Source organism: Brassica oleracea, chromosome C2 (assembly GCF_000695525.1).
Source record: "Brassica oleracea var. oleracea cultivar TO1000 chromosome C2, BOL, whole genome shotgun sequence".
In the NCBI taxonomy this organism is placed as follows: Eukaryota; Viridiplantae; Streptophyta; class Magnoliopsida; order Brassicales; family Brassicaceae; genus Brassica; species Brassica oleracea.
The window spans coordinates 49,754,922-49,773,693 of record NC_027749.1 but is presented as its reverse complement, the minus strand read 5'-3'; the positions used below and the strand labels follow the sequence as shown (position 1 = coordinate 49,773,693).

General features: G+C 35.1%; 2 protein-coding genes and 1 pseudogene across 6 annotated transcripts; 1 reads left to right on the top strand and 2 right to left on the bottom strand.

The window, feature by feature from the left end:
• The first annotated feature begins 694 nt into the window (after positions 1–694).
• LOC106326766 lies at positions 695–1,871 on the top strand (annotated as a pseudogene).
• A 3,632-nt stretch (positions 1,872–5,503) lies between these two features.
• On the bottom strand, positions 5,504–12,740 carry LOC106327354. 4 transcript variants are annotated; one of them, XM_013765488.1, is made up of 10 exons: positions 11,077–11,271; positions 10,919–10,983; positions 10,548–10,614; positions 9,999–10,445; positions 9,828–9,909; positions 9,607–9,729; positions 9,371–9,528; positions 8,692–9,282; positions 6,016–8,586; positions 5,504–5,947 (listed from the first exon to the last, which is right to left on the bottom strand). In XM_013765488.1, exons 8-10 carry the CDS (start codon positions 8,694–8,696, stop codon positions 5,776–5,778), a joined length of 2,748 nt encoding a protein of 915 aa, XP_013620942.1. In that variant the 5' UTR covers positions 8,697–9,282; positions 9,371–9,528; positions 9,607–9,729; positions 9,828–9,909; positions 9,999–10,445; positions 10,548–10,614; positions 10,919–10,983; positions 11,077–11,271; the 3' UTR covers positions 5,504–5,775. The 4 variants fall into 4 exon arrangements, with proteins under 4 accessions (XP_013620942.1, XP_013620943.1, XP_013620944.1 ...); XM_013765489.1 differs by having other exon boundaries at positions 10,943–10,983; XM_013765490.1 differs by having other exon boundaries at positions 9,999–10,614; positions 10,919–10,979.
• Positions 12,741–14,182: 1,442 nt separating this feature from the next.
• Positions 14,183–15,383, bottom strand: LOC106327355. 2 transcript variants are annotated; one of them, XM_013765492.1, is made up of 2 exons: positions 14,837–15,383; positions 14,183–14,754 (listed from the first exon to the last, which is right to left on the bottom strand). In XM_013765492.1, the coding sequence occupies exons 1-2, from the start codon at positions 15,133–15,135 to the stop codon at positions 14,394–14,396; spliced, it is 660 nt and encodes a 219-aa protein (XP_013620946.1). In that variant the 5' UTR covers positions 15,136–15,383; the 3' UTR covers positions 14,183–14,393. The 2 variants fall into 2 exon arrangements, with proteins under 2 accessions (XP_013620946.1, XP_013620947.1); XM_013765493.1 differs by having other exon boundaries at positions 14,183–14,751; positions 14,837–15,377.
• Positions 15,384–18,772: the final 3,389 nt, after the last annotated feature.

Here is an 18,772-nt window from a genome sequence, read left to right as displayed (position 1 = left end):
GGCCAACTACTTCAATTTACGGATCAAGAAAAAAAGCAGTCTAGCACCGGTGTGATGTGGACAAATAAACTCATCCCATTGGCTGATTTTAATGGCTGACGTGGATGGTCTCCCTGATGTTCATATAACCCTTTTAGTATAGGTTAGATTTGTTTTAATTTAGTAGAATTCGTGTTTCTAGTCTGGTCTAGTTTAACAATTAACTCATATATAAGTCGTAATTATTCGGTGTTATTAAGTTTTATCATGTTAATGACGTGGTGACAATGTTTCTACTGACATTAAAACGGCCCAACTCCAAAATGAGATGAAAAAGAAACAAAACACAGTTAGAGCATGATCAATAGAATATGTTTTTTAGCGGAATATAATAAACCGTCTTTTCACTTTTAACTAAAAATATCAGGCTCTTAGGACTAAGGTGTTCTTTGTATAAATAGAAACGGCACTATCAAAAGTCAGCGGTGGTTCCATAATAATCGAAATAGTTTTATAACGTTGATTTAATGTATTTTAAATTTAAAAAAATGTTAGGAGATTGTGGCCTCCACCACCATCACCATTGAATCTCAATTTATAGTAACCCTAGTTTCTTTCCAAGTAGATTCGTTTCCTTGATATATACGTTATCTTTCTCTTCCTTCAAAATATATATTTGTTTGGTCTTCCCTTTGATCTATATTTTCTTGAGGTTATGGCAACGACGTCAACCACGACAAAAGCAAAACTGGACAAAACAAGATCTCTCGGTTGTAAACCAGAGCAACCTTCATCGGTGTCATCAGAAGATGGGTCTGATCAGAAACCGGAGAAGCCATTGCCAAACTATCTGAAACCAACAATCAGTTCAAGACCAGTCAAGTTCTTAAAGAAGAACAACAATAGTCTTGAGGACAACAACCAGAAGCTTCTACGTAGAAGATCTTTGGTCGACCTCCATCTTCTTTGACTTCTCCTTCTACTTCTTCTCCACGTATCCAAAAAAACCCTACACGTCTCTCCTTTTCCAAGAGAGAAACCTGCCCAGCTCTACGCTCTTCTTCTTTCCATGGAAGCAGATGTTTTCCAAGAGGAGGTACTATTGTGAAATCACCGCATGTGGCTCCAAAGAAGAGCGGGTTGAGCAGTAGTAGTACTTCTTTGAAGAGCAAAAAGGAAGGTCATGAAGATGTTACAGCAAAGAAAGCACCTGAGAAAGAGATTGCTTTAGATACTTCTTCTTTGTCGTCTACTCAGGAAGATGAAGAGAAGACTCTCAAGGTTGAGAGTGATGTACAAGTTGGTGATGATATAGAACAAGACGAAGACGAAGAGGAAAATATAGAGGTGCATGTAGCGGTTGTGCATGATTATGAATCCGGTGAAGAGAATAACTTTGATGGACCAACATTGGCTACTTCCCCCGTTGGGGAAGAGATTGTTGTTGCCAAAGCAGAAGAAGAAAGATTAATGAATGAAGATGACTCAGAAGAGAAAGAACAACAGAACAACGGTGAACTCTATGAAGAGGTTAAAAAGAAGATTGATGAAGATGATACTTCAGAGAAGGTTGATATCAATACAAGTTTGAAAGAAGTTGAGAGTGTCCAAGAGACCACGGAAGAACAAGAAGAAGTGAAAGAAGAAAACGAAGTGAACAAAGAGGACAAGGAAAAGGTTGAAGAAGAGGAGAATGAGAAAGTTAAATTAAAGAAGAAAAATCAGGAGAAGGAAACAAGAGCGAAGTAGTGATAGGTAAGAAAGAATCTTCATGAGACTATAACGATGTAATAGCAAGTAAGATTCAAGAGAACTCTAGGAAGAACTAAGTTTTGGCTCTTGCTGGAGCTTTTCAAACAGTCATTGACTATGAAACTGCTGCATCTAAGTGATCTCTATAACACAACAACAAGAAATTTAACCAACAGTGTTATCTTTAGCTTCGAGTTCGATGTTAATTTTTCTTTCTATCTAACTATCATATGCCATTGTAATAGTTTTTAACTCGTGAATTGTATTCTTTTCGAGTGAACAAAGATACACGCACTTAATTAGTCATATGTTTGAATGGATTGGTGTATATATGCAATGACTTGAAGAATAACTAGCTACTTTTAACTCCAAGAAATTCTATTATGAAGCAAAACTTAATGGTTTAATGGACATCTGGATGTGAAGCTGATAGTTTGGAGCACTAATTTTTTGGATGCAAGTGTTATTTTAAAGCGTCTATGAATATACAGGCTTAAAGGAAGAACGATGATTAATAATTTCATGTATTTAGTTTACATCCACTAGAAAAGCTTTGGTTGTGGGTCAATTAAACTACACGTGGGAGAAGGGTCATCATAGAGTGTTAATGTGGGATCATGATTTAGTCGAGGGGTGGGAACTTTATCCGATATCCGAAGCCGTACCCGAACCCGATCCGAAAAACCCGAACCAAAATCCGAACCGAAGTAGCAAAATATCCGAACATGTATTGAATTAGGAGAGATTGGATATCCGAACGGGTAATATCCGAACCCGAATGGATATCCGAAGACAACCGAATATGTATAATTAACCATATATTTATAGTTTACATCTCTCATTTTATATAAAATATTAGGGTCGGTCCGCGCTACGCGCTGAATATGCTTTATATGTGATGTATATATCTATGGAATTGTATGTTATTTTTCTGTGTGTTCTATAAGCTTTTGCAAGAGAAATGTATTATACCGTTTTTGGTTTTTAAGAACTTTGGTGTGTAAAGGGATTATGTATGTTAATTAAAATTAATTATGTATGATTTTGATGTTTCTTGTCTATATTAAGTAGGTTGTGGCGTATAACCTATTATATTGGGTGTATACGATGTTGGTGGTGCTTTCTAGTTATTTTGTGATAATTTTGAATACATAATTGGTTGGTAATTGTTTTTTTTTTGCTATATTTGGAAATTGTTTATATTATAAATTCACACTTAAATGTAGAGTTATAAAATTCCATTTCAAATATTTCAATTCGTTTAATGTTGTTGTCCAGTTGTAAAGAAGATACCCTCCATGCATAACTAATTCATGACTTTTATAGCTTAGTTATATGTGTTTACTATTACTATTATGTAAACAATTTGGTTTTATTAATTATTTTCAATTAGTTTCTTAATTTTTACAGTTTTAATTTAATTTTTTGCTGTTTTATTAAATGAATAATATTATTATTAATGTTTTTTGTTCAATTTTGCTGATTTTTATATTTTAAATAAGGTTATATTTTATAGAACCAAAAATACCTAAAAACAATAAAGATGATGAAGATATATATATTATAATACTTTCTTTAATTTACATTTAAGCTTTTAGTAATATTTTAAAATTTAGCTGGTTTCTTTAGAAATATGATGTCACGATAATATTCAAATTCTTTTAATTAAAAGATTAACTATTCTGAATTATGAAGCCTCAGTTCAAAAAAAAAACTATTCTGGATTATGTAAATAAATTATTTGTAAATTCCAAGTCAAATTTTATTGTATGTTAACATATTTTGATGATCGTAGGAGCATTCGGTTCTGTCTTGACAACTGTGCAGCGTTTTCTGTATGAGTAACATATCGTCAATGAGGATAAAGATAAGTGTTGGTACAGAGTTTTAAAAATGGTTGATAATATGTTTTTTAAAGTTAGATTAGCTGTACAAACCTGAGATGGAGTCATCAGCAACGTTCGTAGCGTTAGGTGACTCAGTGCTTACGACCAGACGACTAAGGTTGCTTGTACTCGGCTCCCCGGTGTCAGTTCGAGCTCTTTCTTTTGATGTTTTCTTCACCATAAAGAGGTTTTTTTTGTGATTGTAGGTTGAGATTTCAGAGAATTGTCGAAAGATATAGGGAATTAGCAGAGGCTATAAAATGAATTAACTCGACGGGTACATACTAATTCTTAGGAAATGATCAATATATTGGATTTAGATGGAGCTGGTACTAACTATCATTCAAAACGTTTGCTTATTGTTTGGATTCTAGATTAAGGGTAAGTCGGTTATACGAAGATGATGGTGAAACACTTGTTTCCTACAGACAAATAGTTGGGACCAATAGTCGCCCGTCTTAATATATAGTGAGTTACATATACATCAATTTTGGAAACTGAGACATATTTTATAAAGAGAGTCTGAACCAAACATAGATTACCCAAAAGAAGAGGGAAACATAAATGAACTTGTTCAAAAACAAAGGAAAAAAAACCTAAACATTATTCAAAGAAGAAATACTCATGTCAAATCTATCATTATTTTTAGGGAAAATCGCATTTTTAACCTTCAAAATGACACTTTCTAGCACTTTAAATCTCCAACCTTTTTCACTAGCACTTCAATACCTCAACCCTCAAAACTTATCATATTAAACCTTGAAGTCGTTTCCCGCGCTTAAGCCTCCAGGCGATTTGACGGTAATGTTCACGCCGTCATCCTCACTAAAAACGTGTGTCGTTTTTTTAATTAAAAAACACCAGATACGTTTTTTTATCTTTTTTATCTGTTCTAAATCGAATTGGGGATCTAGGGTTTACTCAAAATCAAAATCAAAAGGAGAAAGCTCGATAATTGGCGACGAGCAAGAGATTCGAACAGAGTAAATCGTCTCAATTGAATATTTGTTAAGCATCTTAGTATAGCAAGTTGTTTCTGGGCTTTGTTTTTCACTTCGTAAATCATGTATATGTGTAGATCGCGATAATTGTCTGAGTTAGAATTGGTTTCACTTCGTGAATCATGTATATCAAGTTGTGTAGAAGCTCTTTTACATGTTTATATCAGATAATGGTGTTGTATATGTGTAGATGGCACACATTTCAAGTTCATCAAACGTTGTGTACAAAAACGAAAAAGGTGTGGTTTGCAATTGTAACTGCTTAGCAAACGTTGTTCAAGCTTGGACTGATGACAATCCCGGGAGGAGGTTCTATAGCTGCGAAAAACGCAAGACTGGAGATGAATATGATTGTTGTAACTTTTTTCAGTGGTATGATGTTGAGAAGCCTCATGGATGGCAGCGTGATGCATTGATTGGTGCTAGAAATGTTAATCGCCAACAAAGAGAGGAGATTAAGAGTCTGAGGAACAAGATAAGAGCACTTAGGGAAAACATGGGACCAAATTCAACAGATTTGAAGGAAAAAACTGAAGCATGTGACGCATGTGAAGGGCTCAAAAGGGAGGTGCTGATACTAAACGAGAGGAGCAGAGTGTATCGCAATGTTCTCATAACGTCATCAGTTGGATTCACTGTTGTTCTTGGTGTTTTCATTGGTGTGTTGAAGTGGTAGAAGGTTATTCAAAGTTGTTTGATGATTTTATGACTATGTTATGACTATGTAAGCTATTTGATGTTATGACTATTTATGCTTGTTTGAAGGTGTTAAGACTAAGATGATTATTATGTTTCAATGTTATATTTTTGTCATATAAAGTAAAAAAACATCAAGATCATAAATCCAAACCAAACAAACTACATTAAGTCATGTCATGAGAACAGCAAAAGACAAATTTTAAGTCATGAGAACAACAAAAGACAAATTCCAAGTCATGTGAACAACAAAAGTCATTGACACAAAAAAAGACAGATTCCGAGAAGGCACATAAACAACATCAAGATCATACATAGATTTAATCACTCTTGTGGAGGAGGTTGTGGGTTTAGGTCGGACCTATCATAAACTCGATCTCCAAGCACCTCAAAAGGTCGATTTGTGAATGGACTCCATAATGTCCCAACACCATGATGAATATTAGTTGTCTTCCTTACCTTCAAAGGAGGTCCTCTTGGAGCTTTCTTGGCATGAGGCTTTGGATCAGAGGATGAAACTGATGGCTGTGGAGCAGTAGAGTGAGTTGGTATCTGAGAGGATGATTCAGCAGCTTGAACAGGTTGAGAAGAGCTTGTTCTTTTTCTTCTTGTTGAAGGAGGCTTAGGCGGACCCTGAATCAAAAATAATATGTTAACATAGATGCATTGTGTATAAATTAAAGAGTATACGAGTCACTTACCACTGTATGTATACGAGGTCGTCCACGTTTGTTCTTTGGACCCTCATAAACCACTTGTTCATTTTTGCAACCACTTTTAATGTGACCCATCTGAAGGCAACAGCTACATTTGGGCACACGTCCGTGTCTTGTCGATTTTCCAGCGTTTTCAAGGTCTTCAAATGGCTCTTTTCTCCTCTCTCTCTTGTTCTTGGTCTACCTCTTGACTTCCTTAACTCTGGTATTCCTATTGATGGTTTTCCTAGCCTCTTCCACAAGTTTTCACCATTGACGGGCTTGATGTTCTCGTTGTATGTTTTCTTCATCTTATGGGTGTAGTAATACTCGGATGTATACTTCACAGGGTCTTCTTGATTATCATCAAACACACAGACAGCATGTTTGCAAGGTATACCAGTAAGATCCCATCGCCTGCAAGCACACTGATGTGTTGCCAAATTCACTGTGTAACCATTATCACACTCATTAACCTCATACAAACTTGAGCTGCTTCGTAGTGTTAAACAATATTTCTTGGCAATCCTTGCTTTCTCCAATAAAGCAAGTGTGATTGGTGTAACAATAGTATCCCACTTATCTGCCATAAACCACCACCTTGAATTCCTCTTCATAGCTTGTCTCCGAATGTCCTCCAACATAGTTATCACGGGTTTCGCCCTTGCCATCTTTATGGTTCTGTTGAAGCTCTCAGATAAGTTATTATGCACGTCAGGACAGTGTGAATCAACTCTGAAATATGCTCTACACCACCTCTTAGGGTCCGTCTTGAGTAACTCTTGGTGTGCTACAACATTATATGCCTCTAATAGACTCAACTTCTCTTCATACTCTCCTTCAGTGTAGCTGTAAGCAACTCCCCAAAACAAAGATTTAAACTCTGATCTCGCAAACCCAAGCTTCTTCCAATTCGCATAAATATGTCTAGCACACATGCGGTGTTCTGCATCAGAGAGTTCCAACTGTATGGCATGAACAAGACCTTTTTGTTTATCCGAAATGATGGTCAGATCCTTGCCATTCCCCAAGTCGAGATCCATCTTTAGCTTCTTCACAAACCAGCCCCAAGTGTCTTTGTTTTCCCCTCTTACAACTGCCCAAGCAATGGGAAACATTCTGTTATCAGCGTCTCTACCAACTGCTGCAAGCAAATCTCCATTTAAATCCCACTTTAAGAAGCATCCATCAAGACCTATTACAGGTCTACAACAACTCTTCCATGATTCACGTAATTCCTTGAAGCAAATATAAAAGCAGTCAAACATCTGAACACCGTTAGCCTCTCTTGTGCATAATTCAGTGCTTATACCACCATTTGATCTATGTAACTCTGCTTCATAATCCCATAACTTGCCAAATTGCGTTGTCTGTGCTTCAAGGATTGTACCCAAGGCTATGTGTCTTCCTCTATAACACTTACCTATAGGCACCACGATATCATATCTTTCCTTTATAGCATCTTTAATCGCTGATGTCGGGAGGTTGACATTCCTTCGCAACTCTTCTCTAAACAAACCAGCAATCACGCCTTGCTTCAACATGGAGATTCGACTTGATTTACCATGATTGTGTTTCATGTGACACACTTTCACCATCCACCTATTAATAGGCTTCTCTACTGAGCAATATACCCGAAATTTACATTTCTCATTGGAACAAACAACCGCAATCCTCCAAGATTCTGACTTCGCCATCTTCACATCATACTGTGTATTCATAGAATACTTTAACAGTTGATCCTTGAACTCTAACCCACTGTTGAACTTCTGAAATAGCCATATGTAAGGTGGCTTCTCATAATCTCCATGGTATTTGTCCTTCTCTTTGACTTTCCCTTTCCCTCTTCTCTCTCTATTCCATCCTTCCCATTCATCCTCTGAATCTACGGGCGTATCAGGATATTCAACATCTACAGGAGCCCTTTCATCTTCACTGTCATCATCCTTTTCTTCCTCATTTATGCCTTCTCCGTATGCTTCTTTATCTGGTATTGCTTTCATACCTTCATCAAATATAGACTTAAACCTGCTGTCGCTACCACCATCTGCTGCATCAACAACAAGCTCATCACCCACATCATCATTTTCATTCTGATTCTCACCAGTGGCAGCTTCGTTTCCAGTCATAATCTCAGCCGGAATATCTTGAATAGTCGGATTTTCATCCTTTGATTCTTCAGGCTCATCGTCTTCCTTTGGTCTGTCAACATCTTCATCTTCATCACTACACGAACGCTCGTCTTGTTTGGTGTTTGGTATGTGTTCCACAAACACTTCAACAACATCTACTCCTAGCTTCCCCGCAGAACGAAGTATACGCATCTCCTCATCCAAGTAATCATATGCATATCTCAGGTCTTTCATCTCCTCTTTCTCGAACTTGAACCAAAGCAGTCCAATTGGTGCTCGTATCAGTGAATCTTCCTTGCAAAACAGACTGAACCTCTCCCATGTGATCTCGTCAATCTTCCACTCCACATTTTTGGTGCCCGTTTCACCAACATACACATATCCTTCACCATCCTTCTTCATTGAACCTCCAAAATGAATCTTTAACTTCATTTCTGTTGCTTCCCTGTAATCAATTGCTTAAACTTTAGACAATTTCGAGAGACAAAACGAATGTAAAACTCGAAAATTTTGAAAGAATAGATCAAATCGATGACTTGCGGACCCTTACCCCATATTTGCTTTGATTCACGAAATTTCCTATCACTTAATCGAGCTTTCTCCTTCTGATTTTGATTTTGAGTAAACCCTAGATCCCCAATTCGATTTAGAGCAGATAAAAAAGATAAAAAAAACGTATCTGGTGTTTTTTTAATTAAAAAAACGACACACGTTTTTAGTGAGGATGACGGCGTGAACAATACCGTCAAATCGCCTGGAGGCTTAAGCGCGGGAAACGACTTCAATGTTTAATATGATAAGTTTTGAGGGTTGAGGTATTGAAGTGCTAGTGAAAAAGGTTGGAGGTTTAAAGTGCTAGAAAGTGTCACTTTGAAGGTTAAAAATGCGATTTTCCCATTATTTTTATCTATGACTTGAGTGCTTTCTTGACCATCTTAGAACATCCTTGCTGGAGACTTAGTTGTGTTGACACCACTTGGACCTGCTCCTGTATTTGGTGCTGCCTTAGCAGGTACTGAGTTGGCACCAGACATATCATCTTCATAGACTCTCATGTTATGCAGTTTCGTCATTACCCCGTCAAAACACACAAATAGACTCTACAACAGTATCATCAGCAATGACCATTTCCACACCGTAGCTATAAGACAGTGAACGTTTATAAAAAGTTAAGACCTACACGTGGTACCAAAATGAATGTAAACAACATACTACGGAATTATACATACCGAAGGACACCAACAGCATTAGTATTGTTGCAGTGAAAACATGTAAAGGCTGAGACAGTGCATTGAAGCTTCCTGGTACAGTTGGAGCAAGAAACGTAGCACAACCCTTTGTCTATCTTGATGCCGGTGATCATGCCGATACAGATAAAATAAATATCCTACATTATTGGAATATCAAAATCACATACAGAGTGCTGAAAATGGAAATTATAGTATGTTAAAGCTAGTTGTACTACCTGAGCTCTTCTTCATTCTTGTCACCGAATTCATTGAGCTCAGCTATAGTCAGAGGCTCGACCTTGGCATAGCCCCTCAGCAGTGGAGCTGCTGATGCATGCTCAGTGTCGCTATAGAACAGCCTACATAAATGGACAGTAACCCGACAGGTTTAGTGTTTAATAAGTTATATAACATAGTCAATGTGAAGCGTACATTTAATAATCAACAAAGTTCTTACTTGTAAAAATATCTTTCCCCAACATTAGTCTCCTTGTTGAAATAGATGTGTGTCCATGATGTGGCATTGAGAAACAAACGACCTGAAAAGTGAAGATGTGGTGAGGGTGTTAAGTAGCATATATACGATAGCAGACCGTTAAAATATAAAGAATAAGTAAATAACTCCCACAATTTTTGGATGAATGCTGGTTGCAACAACCGCTCGTGGATCACCACGTACGGCCTCAAGCTTGGTGTGAAACTTAATAGATTGTGAGTCGAATAAACTCAACGTCACGGAAACATCACTGATACTGGAAAACATGTATCAAAGTGCTTAATATATACTATTACAAAAAAAAGAGTAAGAAATCAGATATGCAAAGTTGAAGGGTTTAATCTGAAATAGTAAAATACTTATCCATTTTAATGGTTGCCATCATCCGGTTCTTGTCTTGGGGTGGGTCACTCACAGTAATTTTAACCGCAGTTAGCTCACAAACAATATGTGTGTGATAATGAATATTAAATATTTTATCTTGCTATATAGATGAACAGATTATAGGAAGAATACTTGGGAGTTGAGTGTGAGTTGGCAGGACCAAGCATCTCGTGTGATTACGTAACCTGGAACATTCTTCAGGTGTGGGTGAAGCCGGTTCGGTTATTTCATCCAAAGAGTTAGCATCACTGAATCTAATCAACAGGGAGGAGTAGGAAATCCGGAAGTTATGATTACCCGCTTTGAGATAAGGCATGTAAGTTGCTAGCCTATTAACATTCACAGTGGCCAGCACGAGGGTCGCCTGAAACACATTAAGAAAGGAAGCATAATCAACAAACAATTTATATATTAATATGAACATGAGTTAAGAACACTTTCAACATGAGTTTAGTTTAAGAACAATATGAACATGATTTAAAAACAGACTGGTCTTAATTAAAATGAAAGTTTAAGAACACTATTAACATGAGTTTACGAACAGAAACACCTAAAAAATATCTAAATTCAAAACCTTGATAATGTTGAGATTACACGCCAGAGTAACCTAACCTAACGATGAACATGAATTCAAGAACAATATGAACATGAGTTTTTAAAGAAATAACTTTGAATCCAGTAAGAGCATATACACGCCCATCAGCTCCCGACGTGGTTGAAGAACATCGCCTGACTTCAAATCGAAAAAAGGATCGATGTTCAGAAGAGTTGATCATCCATCGATTCAGATGGGGATGAATCAATTAGGAGAAAAAGTTTTCGTTACTCTGAAGAGAAGACAGAACGCCAGATCGAAGATTCACAGAGCGAGTCTTAACGTGGATTGAAGACATCGAAACTCTATAGTTGTATCAGAGATCGAAGAAGAAGACTCTTGGTTTTTTTTAGTCAAAAAGAATCTTCATTTAATTGTCGAAGAAGAACAGAGAACCCTAAAAATCTTGCTGCAAGTCTAGCTGTCTTTGGGTTGAATCACGGTAGTTAAAATAAGGCCCACTAAATCATAAGAAACGCATAACGGAAACGCACCAGCCCACACCTTACATGAAACGGTGAGTTTTTACCAACAGGACAGGTGTCGCGTTTTCAGACTCCGAGTTTATGACATGGAATCCCATGTGGCATGACTAAGAGGAGAGAAAACTCTCTTTTATATATATAGATTTATATTGATACTACATATACTATAAGTTCATATGATATACATAGAATTACGGAGAAAATGATTTGCTACTCACTTAAAATGCATATCAAACTTTTTATTTCAAGAATTAACAAAAAGTTGCATCCAAAATTTAAAAACAATAACCAAATTAATGTCTTTTTAGTTTCAAAATGTTATGTCCAAATCTATTAACCATTCAATCTATTAAAAATAAGAAATTAGTTAAGTGAAAGTTATATTTTTAAATACAAGAAATTTGAGAAGTGAAAAATTTAATTTTTTTTTCAAAATCTAAATATCCGAACCCGATCCGAAATAACCGAACCCGAACTAAAAATACCCAAACCCGACCCGAAGTACATAAATACCCGAACGGATTCTGTACCTCTATACCTCTATACCCGACCCGAACGGGTACCCGAACGCCCACCCCTAATTTAGTCGTTCATTAGTATTGTAATTTTTGGACATAAAGTGTTTTTGTTTGTTCTTACTAATTAATACTTCCTCCGTTTTTTAATATAAGTCGTTTTAGAATTATGCACATAGATTAAGAAATCATTAATTTTTTATATTTTCTAAACAAAAACATCATTAATTATTTACATAACCACAAATCAACCAATAATAAAATAAAAGATATATTATCATTGGTCATATAACATTAAGTGTTAATAAATTTTACCTAGAAAACCGAAAACCGAAAACGTCATATAATTTGGAACATAAAAAGTTCTCTAAAACGATTTATATTAGAAAACGGAGGGAGTATTCGGTTTTAGTTTTGATTTTTTATAGTTTATTATTTTTCAATATAAACATTTGTATTCTATTAGTAATTATATTTTTGATCAACAACAAGCATTTTTTGAATTTCAATCCGGATAATAATATTTCAAATACTAACAAGTAACACGAATCATACGATACATGTGATGGTCAAGCAACTGTTATCAATCTCTATAAAAAAAATACCAAGTTCAAAGTGGCTTTAGAAAATATGATTATAAACCTTTCATTAAAGAATAAATAAGTAGCCTAATAGTAATAATTACCATATGCTACTCAACCTGCTTTTCAATATCTTACACAGATCAATGTATGACTTCGAATGATACAAGTTTGTGGTGGCTTTCCAATGAGGAAGTTTGTCCCACGCACATGAGAGTTCCCGTTAACTTTAACACAACAAACACAAATGGCACGACACAAATTTAGTACTACCTTTGTTCCTGAAAGTAAGATTTTCTAAAGTTTTCACGCTTATTAAGAATTCAATAAATGTTTATAATTTAATTTCTCTTTTAATTTATACACTTTCCAATAACTTTTCACCAATCAAATTTAATCAATTCAAATATTTTCATTTAATGTTTCTTAAAATATAAAAAAATAGCTTAAACATATAAAAAATCTATTTTTGTGGAACAAATAAAAATCTTAAAACATCTTACTTTCAGAGAAACGGAGGGAGTAAAATTTAGTACTATGTGTTCGTAGGAGTCCGTATAGCCTCTTCTTTCTTTGTTCCAACAGTTGTCGGAAAATGAGATATAATAAGCAATCGCTGTTGTAACAATGAAGAACAAAAAGAAGAGGGTGCACGTCTTGTATCAGCAACAAACATTTACTTTCCTAGCCCTCAGCAATTACATAATTAGAAAGTTGTTGTCTTTTTATTTATTTAAGACTGAAGATAATGTTTTTGTCGGATCTATAATTCTACATCGTATAGAAAAGTCTTAATTGCAGGTAAAAGTTTTTGAATTTATATCATCCTAAAATTTATTAAAAACTAATCCATCTCTTTCATTATAAGTGTCGTTCTAGATTTCGGCACACGGATTAAGAAAACAATTAATTTTGTACATTTCCTATAAAAAACATTATTACCTATACATCTAACCATATTTCAACCAATAGAAAAATAAATTTTGCATAAAATTAATAAATTTTGCATTGAAAATAAAAAACGATACTTATTTTGTAACAAAAAAAATTCTCTAAAACGAAACTTAATATGAAACGGAGGGAGTAATTGTTATAGATTGCTTTTATGTGTTTCTAAGCCCCTTTAAACTCCAAAAAATTTAGAAACAAAGAGAACCAGACTTCCCCAGTAAAAATACTTCAAACAGTTTTTATGTAAGAAATTTGATCTCAAACAACCAAGAAACTATCCAAATAAAATGGGTAAAAATTTGAACTCAAACAACTAAAATCAACGGGCAAAAACGAAGCTAAGATTTCCCTGAATTAGAAACGTACCAAAAACATCCAAAACATACGAAGAGAATTAGACAATGATATGAATATCTACAGAGAGTTTTCTAGGCCGATGTTGAAATAGGCATTAACCACTAAATGTTAAAAGGAAATGGACAACTCGAGATTCCCACTCTAGTTTAGAAGATTACCTGAATACCACAACAAAGAGCGAAACAAACTTTGGAAGCAGAGGAGACCCAATGAGAATCACTAGGACAAGATAAAATGGTCGCATGACAACACAACTGAGCATCGAACCAATCCAGAATCAGGAAACACTGAAGAAAAACAAGAACTGAAAGGAATGAGAAGACACTCCCAAAATCATTTATTACCGTACTAAATAGCTACATTGTACTGTCACAACAGTCCCCAGTACATCTAATCTAGCACTCGATGCAAAATATTGACTAGTCCTTTTTATAATAAAATAAAAATAAATATGGGAGAATCGATAATGTGGAGATGAAAAAAGGACAAGAAAACAGCTAAGCGGAAAGAAAGGAGCACGCACTAATTAATTTCCTCCAGTCGACATAATTTATAATTAATTTCCCGAATTAATAATAAAAAGATAAGATTAATTCGCTCCACCAAATAAAAATTATATTAAAAAACTATGAACAAAGAAAAAATCTTTGAATTATTGATCACTCATCATCTTCTTCTTCTTCTTCCTGCAGATCTGACAGAGCAAAACAACTCATAGACTTCAATGCTCTGTTCTTGAACGATGGTCTCCTTGCAAGAACATCTCCTCCTCGCTCTTCATCACTCAGATCTCCATCGTCTCCTTCCTCATCATCGTTGTCTTCATGAACAGGCAAAAGAGGCATAGACTTAGGGTTCTGCCATGAGTAGAACGACTTTCTCGCCAGCTTGTTGTAGATCTGTAACCTTCTTTTCTTATTCAATGGATTCTCTTGCTTCGGTACTTCTTTCACACTCCCGATCTCCCCTAAGTTACCAAACGATTTTGATTTACCTTTGTAGTGACTCGATAAACCTCTTCTTGATTTAAAATCAAGAACTCTAATTAGTTTTTTTTTTTTGTTTCAAGAAGATAACATTTAAAAAATGAAAATGAACTTACTTGCTTGGGAGAGAATCTTCTAGAGGTCTCATTGAAGCCAACCCTAGCTCCTCATCGTTCTCTTCTTCGCTTTCTTCATCTTCCTCGCTGTCTCCCGGAGTTCCGATCGATGATGAACTCTCCGACGAGTAATCCACCGTCCGTCCTGACCAGATTCCGCTTCCGACACGGCTCAAACCGGCTCCTTCTTCGTTTGGTATATCACCGGAAGAGGAGAAGGAGGAAGCCTTCTCCGTCGTTGGCATATCGCTTCCGTATTCAGACAACTCGATTGAGAAAGTTGGTCCTCCTCCTGCCATCACCGTATCTTCAGATCACCAGATCAGGGCTTTCTTACCGGTTTGGTCGGATATCACGGTTTGAAGATCTTGGCTCCTGAGGTTCTGTCTCATAAACTTCTCGGTCCGATCCTCAAATCAAATCATAGTCGTAGAATAGTATGAATAGCAATGGCAGAAGAGAGAGAAAGGATAAGGTTTTTATTTACTTAAAATTTTAGTCGAAGGAAGTAGGTAAAGACGATAACTCTATAAATATATAGTCTTATAAGATTGTCGAAAAAAAAAAGTCTTGTAAGATTATATTATATATACAAGTAGATTAATGCCTCTTGGTCCAAGTCATTTTGTCGTTTTGGAAAAAAATGGTTCGACTGAGAGAAATCGAAGTCCTCCTCCTCATTTTGTCATCTGGGCGTTTTTACCCCAAATTAAAATTTCTGAATCGAAAAACTGAAATTTAATCGAACTGTTATAAAAAAATATCCAAAGTGATTTAAGAGCTTAGTACTTTAAAATGCGAGTACAATCCAATCCGAACCAAAACCTGTAATAAAATTTGAAAATATCCAAAATTAGTTAGACATATTAATATTTAGGGTATTCGCACTAGATGACTACAAATATAACCTAAATTAGTTATATGGAAATGAACTGTACAATTTTACCTAGATGCCCCTACAACTACACTACTATCCTACTCATCTGACAAAATATATGACCTATCTATTACGTATCTATTTCTATTTATCTCTTGCTCTCTCTCTCTAACGTTTTTTGCTAATCTGAAACAATTTTTACTCTTTCTCCAATCGTGACGTTTTTCAAAATATATATCTTAATATTTTCTACTATTTTTTTTTCTCTGCTCTTCCCAAAAATCTTGATCTTTCAAAAGGTTTTTAATCCTTTTGAAGTAAATTGTATCTATTATTCTGGGTTTATGTATACACTACAGACTGTGTTACAAAAAAAAAAAATATATACTACAGACTTTTGATTTCTCCATCCCCATAACTCACAAAGTATCTGTATTTATTTTTTCAGATTGAGCCTCCACCTCTCACCGTTGTGTTCCTTCTAACCACCTACACAAGCTTTTTCCCCGGAAGCCACCATCCCGTCGCATGTTTCCCTCCTCCGAACACCTCCCCTCCGGTGGATCTTTTATGCTGATCCCGAAGTTTTTTCAGCCACCGTGAAAGAAAAAAATAGCCTGCAGAAATGGATCTGCTTGGTATTCTCTCCTTGTATGCTGACCATATCATTTATTTCCTAAAATCCATGTCGCATCTCCTCAGCCTCCATCTTTCGAGCTGGAGAAAAAGCTCACTTTTTTTCCTCTGTTTGGTGTGTTTCTGCAACGCGGTGAAAACTCATGTAGAAGTTTTTGCTAAATTTCTGAGCTGTTGTTTGTTAAATTCAAGACAATAAAATCTTGAATAATGACGATCTTTGTATGTTTGGTTTCCTCAAAATTTGAGACTCGAGATTGGGTCTCAGCCACGTAGCTTCAGGACTTGGTGAGTCTATGCAAACACATAAACCTCGACTTGATCCGACCTGTTTGGGAAAAACAAAGTTGTTGGTTGAAGTAGAACTCGACAAATCTTTTCCAAAGCAAATTGCCTTGGATGATAAACAAGGTAATATTTACTTGGTGGATGTTAAGTATACATGGATTCCAAGTGTGTGTGGCAGGTGTGGACACTTAGGACATAAGGAAAAAAGATGTCTACTTCCAGCTGTTGATTCGAACGTGGAAACAAGGTCCACTGCTGAAGAACCTCAGCCTGAAATGGGAAAGATACTAGCTCAGTCTACTGTTGCATCAGATCAATTGGTATCAGAAGCTGAAAATTTGGAGTCACAAGTGAATGTTGAACCGAAGCATCTATCTACTCCAGTAAACAACCCCACTCACTCTAAGGTACATATAGCCAATGGCTCCAACTCTCATTTCACTTCCTCACCATTAGCAGACATACCATCTGCTCCAACTAAAACCACTATTATGGAAGAAATTTCATCTCATGTTATTGTCTTTGAGACCAACTTGGTTTCGATGGACAATTCATTGGTCCCTCCACACTCTCATGCACATGACATCTCTCCTACCAATCAAATTTCTCATATTGTGCAAGATGATGGAGAAGGGTCTATGAGTGAAGCTACGACAAACCTCAACATGTCTCGAGGTGGTAGGCCAATAAAACCACTTCAAAAATTTCAAGATATGAAATGGAAAACGGTAAGAGGAAGGGGTAAAAGAGGTCGCCGAGGCCGCGGAAACCACCTGCCATCTTCCTAATAGTTTCATCCTTCTCTTGTTTCATTAAGCTTATGAATCATAAGTCTTCTCTCTTGTAAGCTAATGTTTGGTTCAATATGAGGCATGTCTCATCTTACTTTCTAAAACTTTATGGTTGTTCAACCATACATTGTATGTTTTTCGTAGTATAATTTGAAAGTCTTTTTACAAAAATTTTTTTTGAGAGATCTTGGATTCTTGTATCTCTGTTACAATTACAATTTAGTGATATTCAGTTATAAGAAAAAAAAATTACTTTATATATTTTAATAATTTAATTTGATCCACAATAAATCCAGCTACACTACATATCGTAGGGGCTCTACACGGTGCTGAGGGTCTTATTGCCAGACCAAGTCCAACATTTTACCATATATGCAAATATTTTCAAAATCTGCATACATAGGTAATTACCGACTCCATTTTGTATATTCGGCTAAATGACCCTAATATTTATATATATATATTTATTAAAGTAATTTAGATGTTTTAAACTATTTTATAGATTTTTGTAGTTTGTTGTATTTTTTATTTTAAATATTTTTAGCTAGTTTAGATAGTTTAATTTGTGAATAATTTATGTATTTTGATTATGCTTTTGTCGACTTTTTGGTTAAAAAAAATATTTTTAGACGATTTCAGACGTTGTTTATTAACTGATCCGTACCGAACTCAGAAAGAATCGAACCGAACTCGACTCAATAATTACTAAAATCCAAATGTGATTTATAAACATAACACCAAAAATCCAAATCAAATGAATCGAATCCAACACCTCTAAACGTCCAAACCTAGATTGTTATATAAAATTATAAAAGAGAAAGGTTACATGGAAAATTAATAAGTTTTTTTTGTCAAATCTACGAAAACTGTTTTTTTTTTAATATACATGATATATCGTTTTTACATGTTTCATTTGATCATTACTGAAACAAAAAGAAGTTACAAGTTGATCATTTTGCCAGTATTCATTTTGAAAAGGGTAAACCCGTTAAAGTTGATATTTTATTCTTTATAATAAAAAGTGTTCTCTAATATATCTATACTATTAAAAGAGAAGTCATGACTTTTTTCATGTGTGATATTTTAAATTGATCATTCTTAAAAAATTGCTTACATTATTTTTTTTTGTATTTTCATAACAATACCCTAACAAGATATTTAATTCTCTTTTAATTCCATCAAAATATTATTAGATATGGATAATTTCGAAAATATATTTATTCCATCAATATATAATTATAGCTGCATATAACCATTTATAATATACTTAATAATAATAACATTTAATTATTCTAGAGTTAATACCTGCATATGATATAATTAGTAATAATAATAATTAATATT

Bases quoted from the DNA above. Each gene is read 5' to 3' on its own strand.
- LOC106327354 (XM_013765491.1), bottom strand. The intron at 5,948-6,015 runs GTAAGTGACTCG...TTTTTGATTCAG, and splicing joins GACCTCGTATACATACAGTG to GGTCCGCCTAAGCCTCCTTC.
- LOC106327355 (XM_013765492.1), bottom strand. From the start codon at position 15,135: ATGGCAGGAGGAGGACCAACTTTCTCAATCGAGTTGTCTGAATACGGA. The intron at 14,755-14,836 runs GTAAGTTCATTT...TTTTAAATCAAG, and splicing joins GAAGATTCTCTCCCAAGCAA to AAGAGGTTTATCGAGTCACT.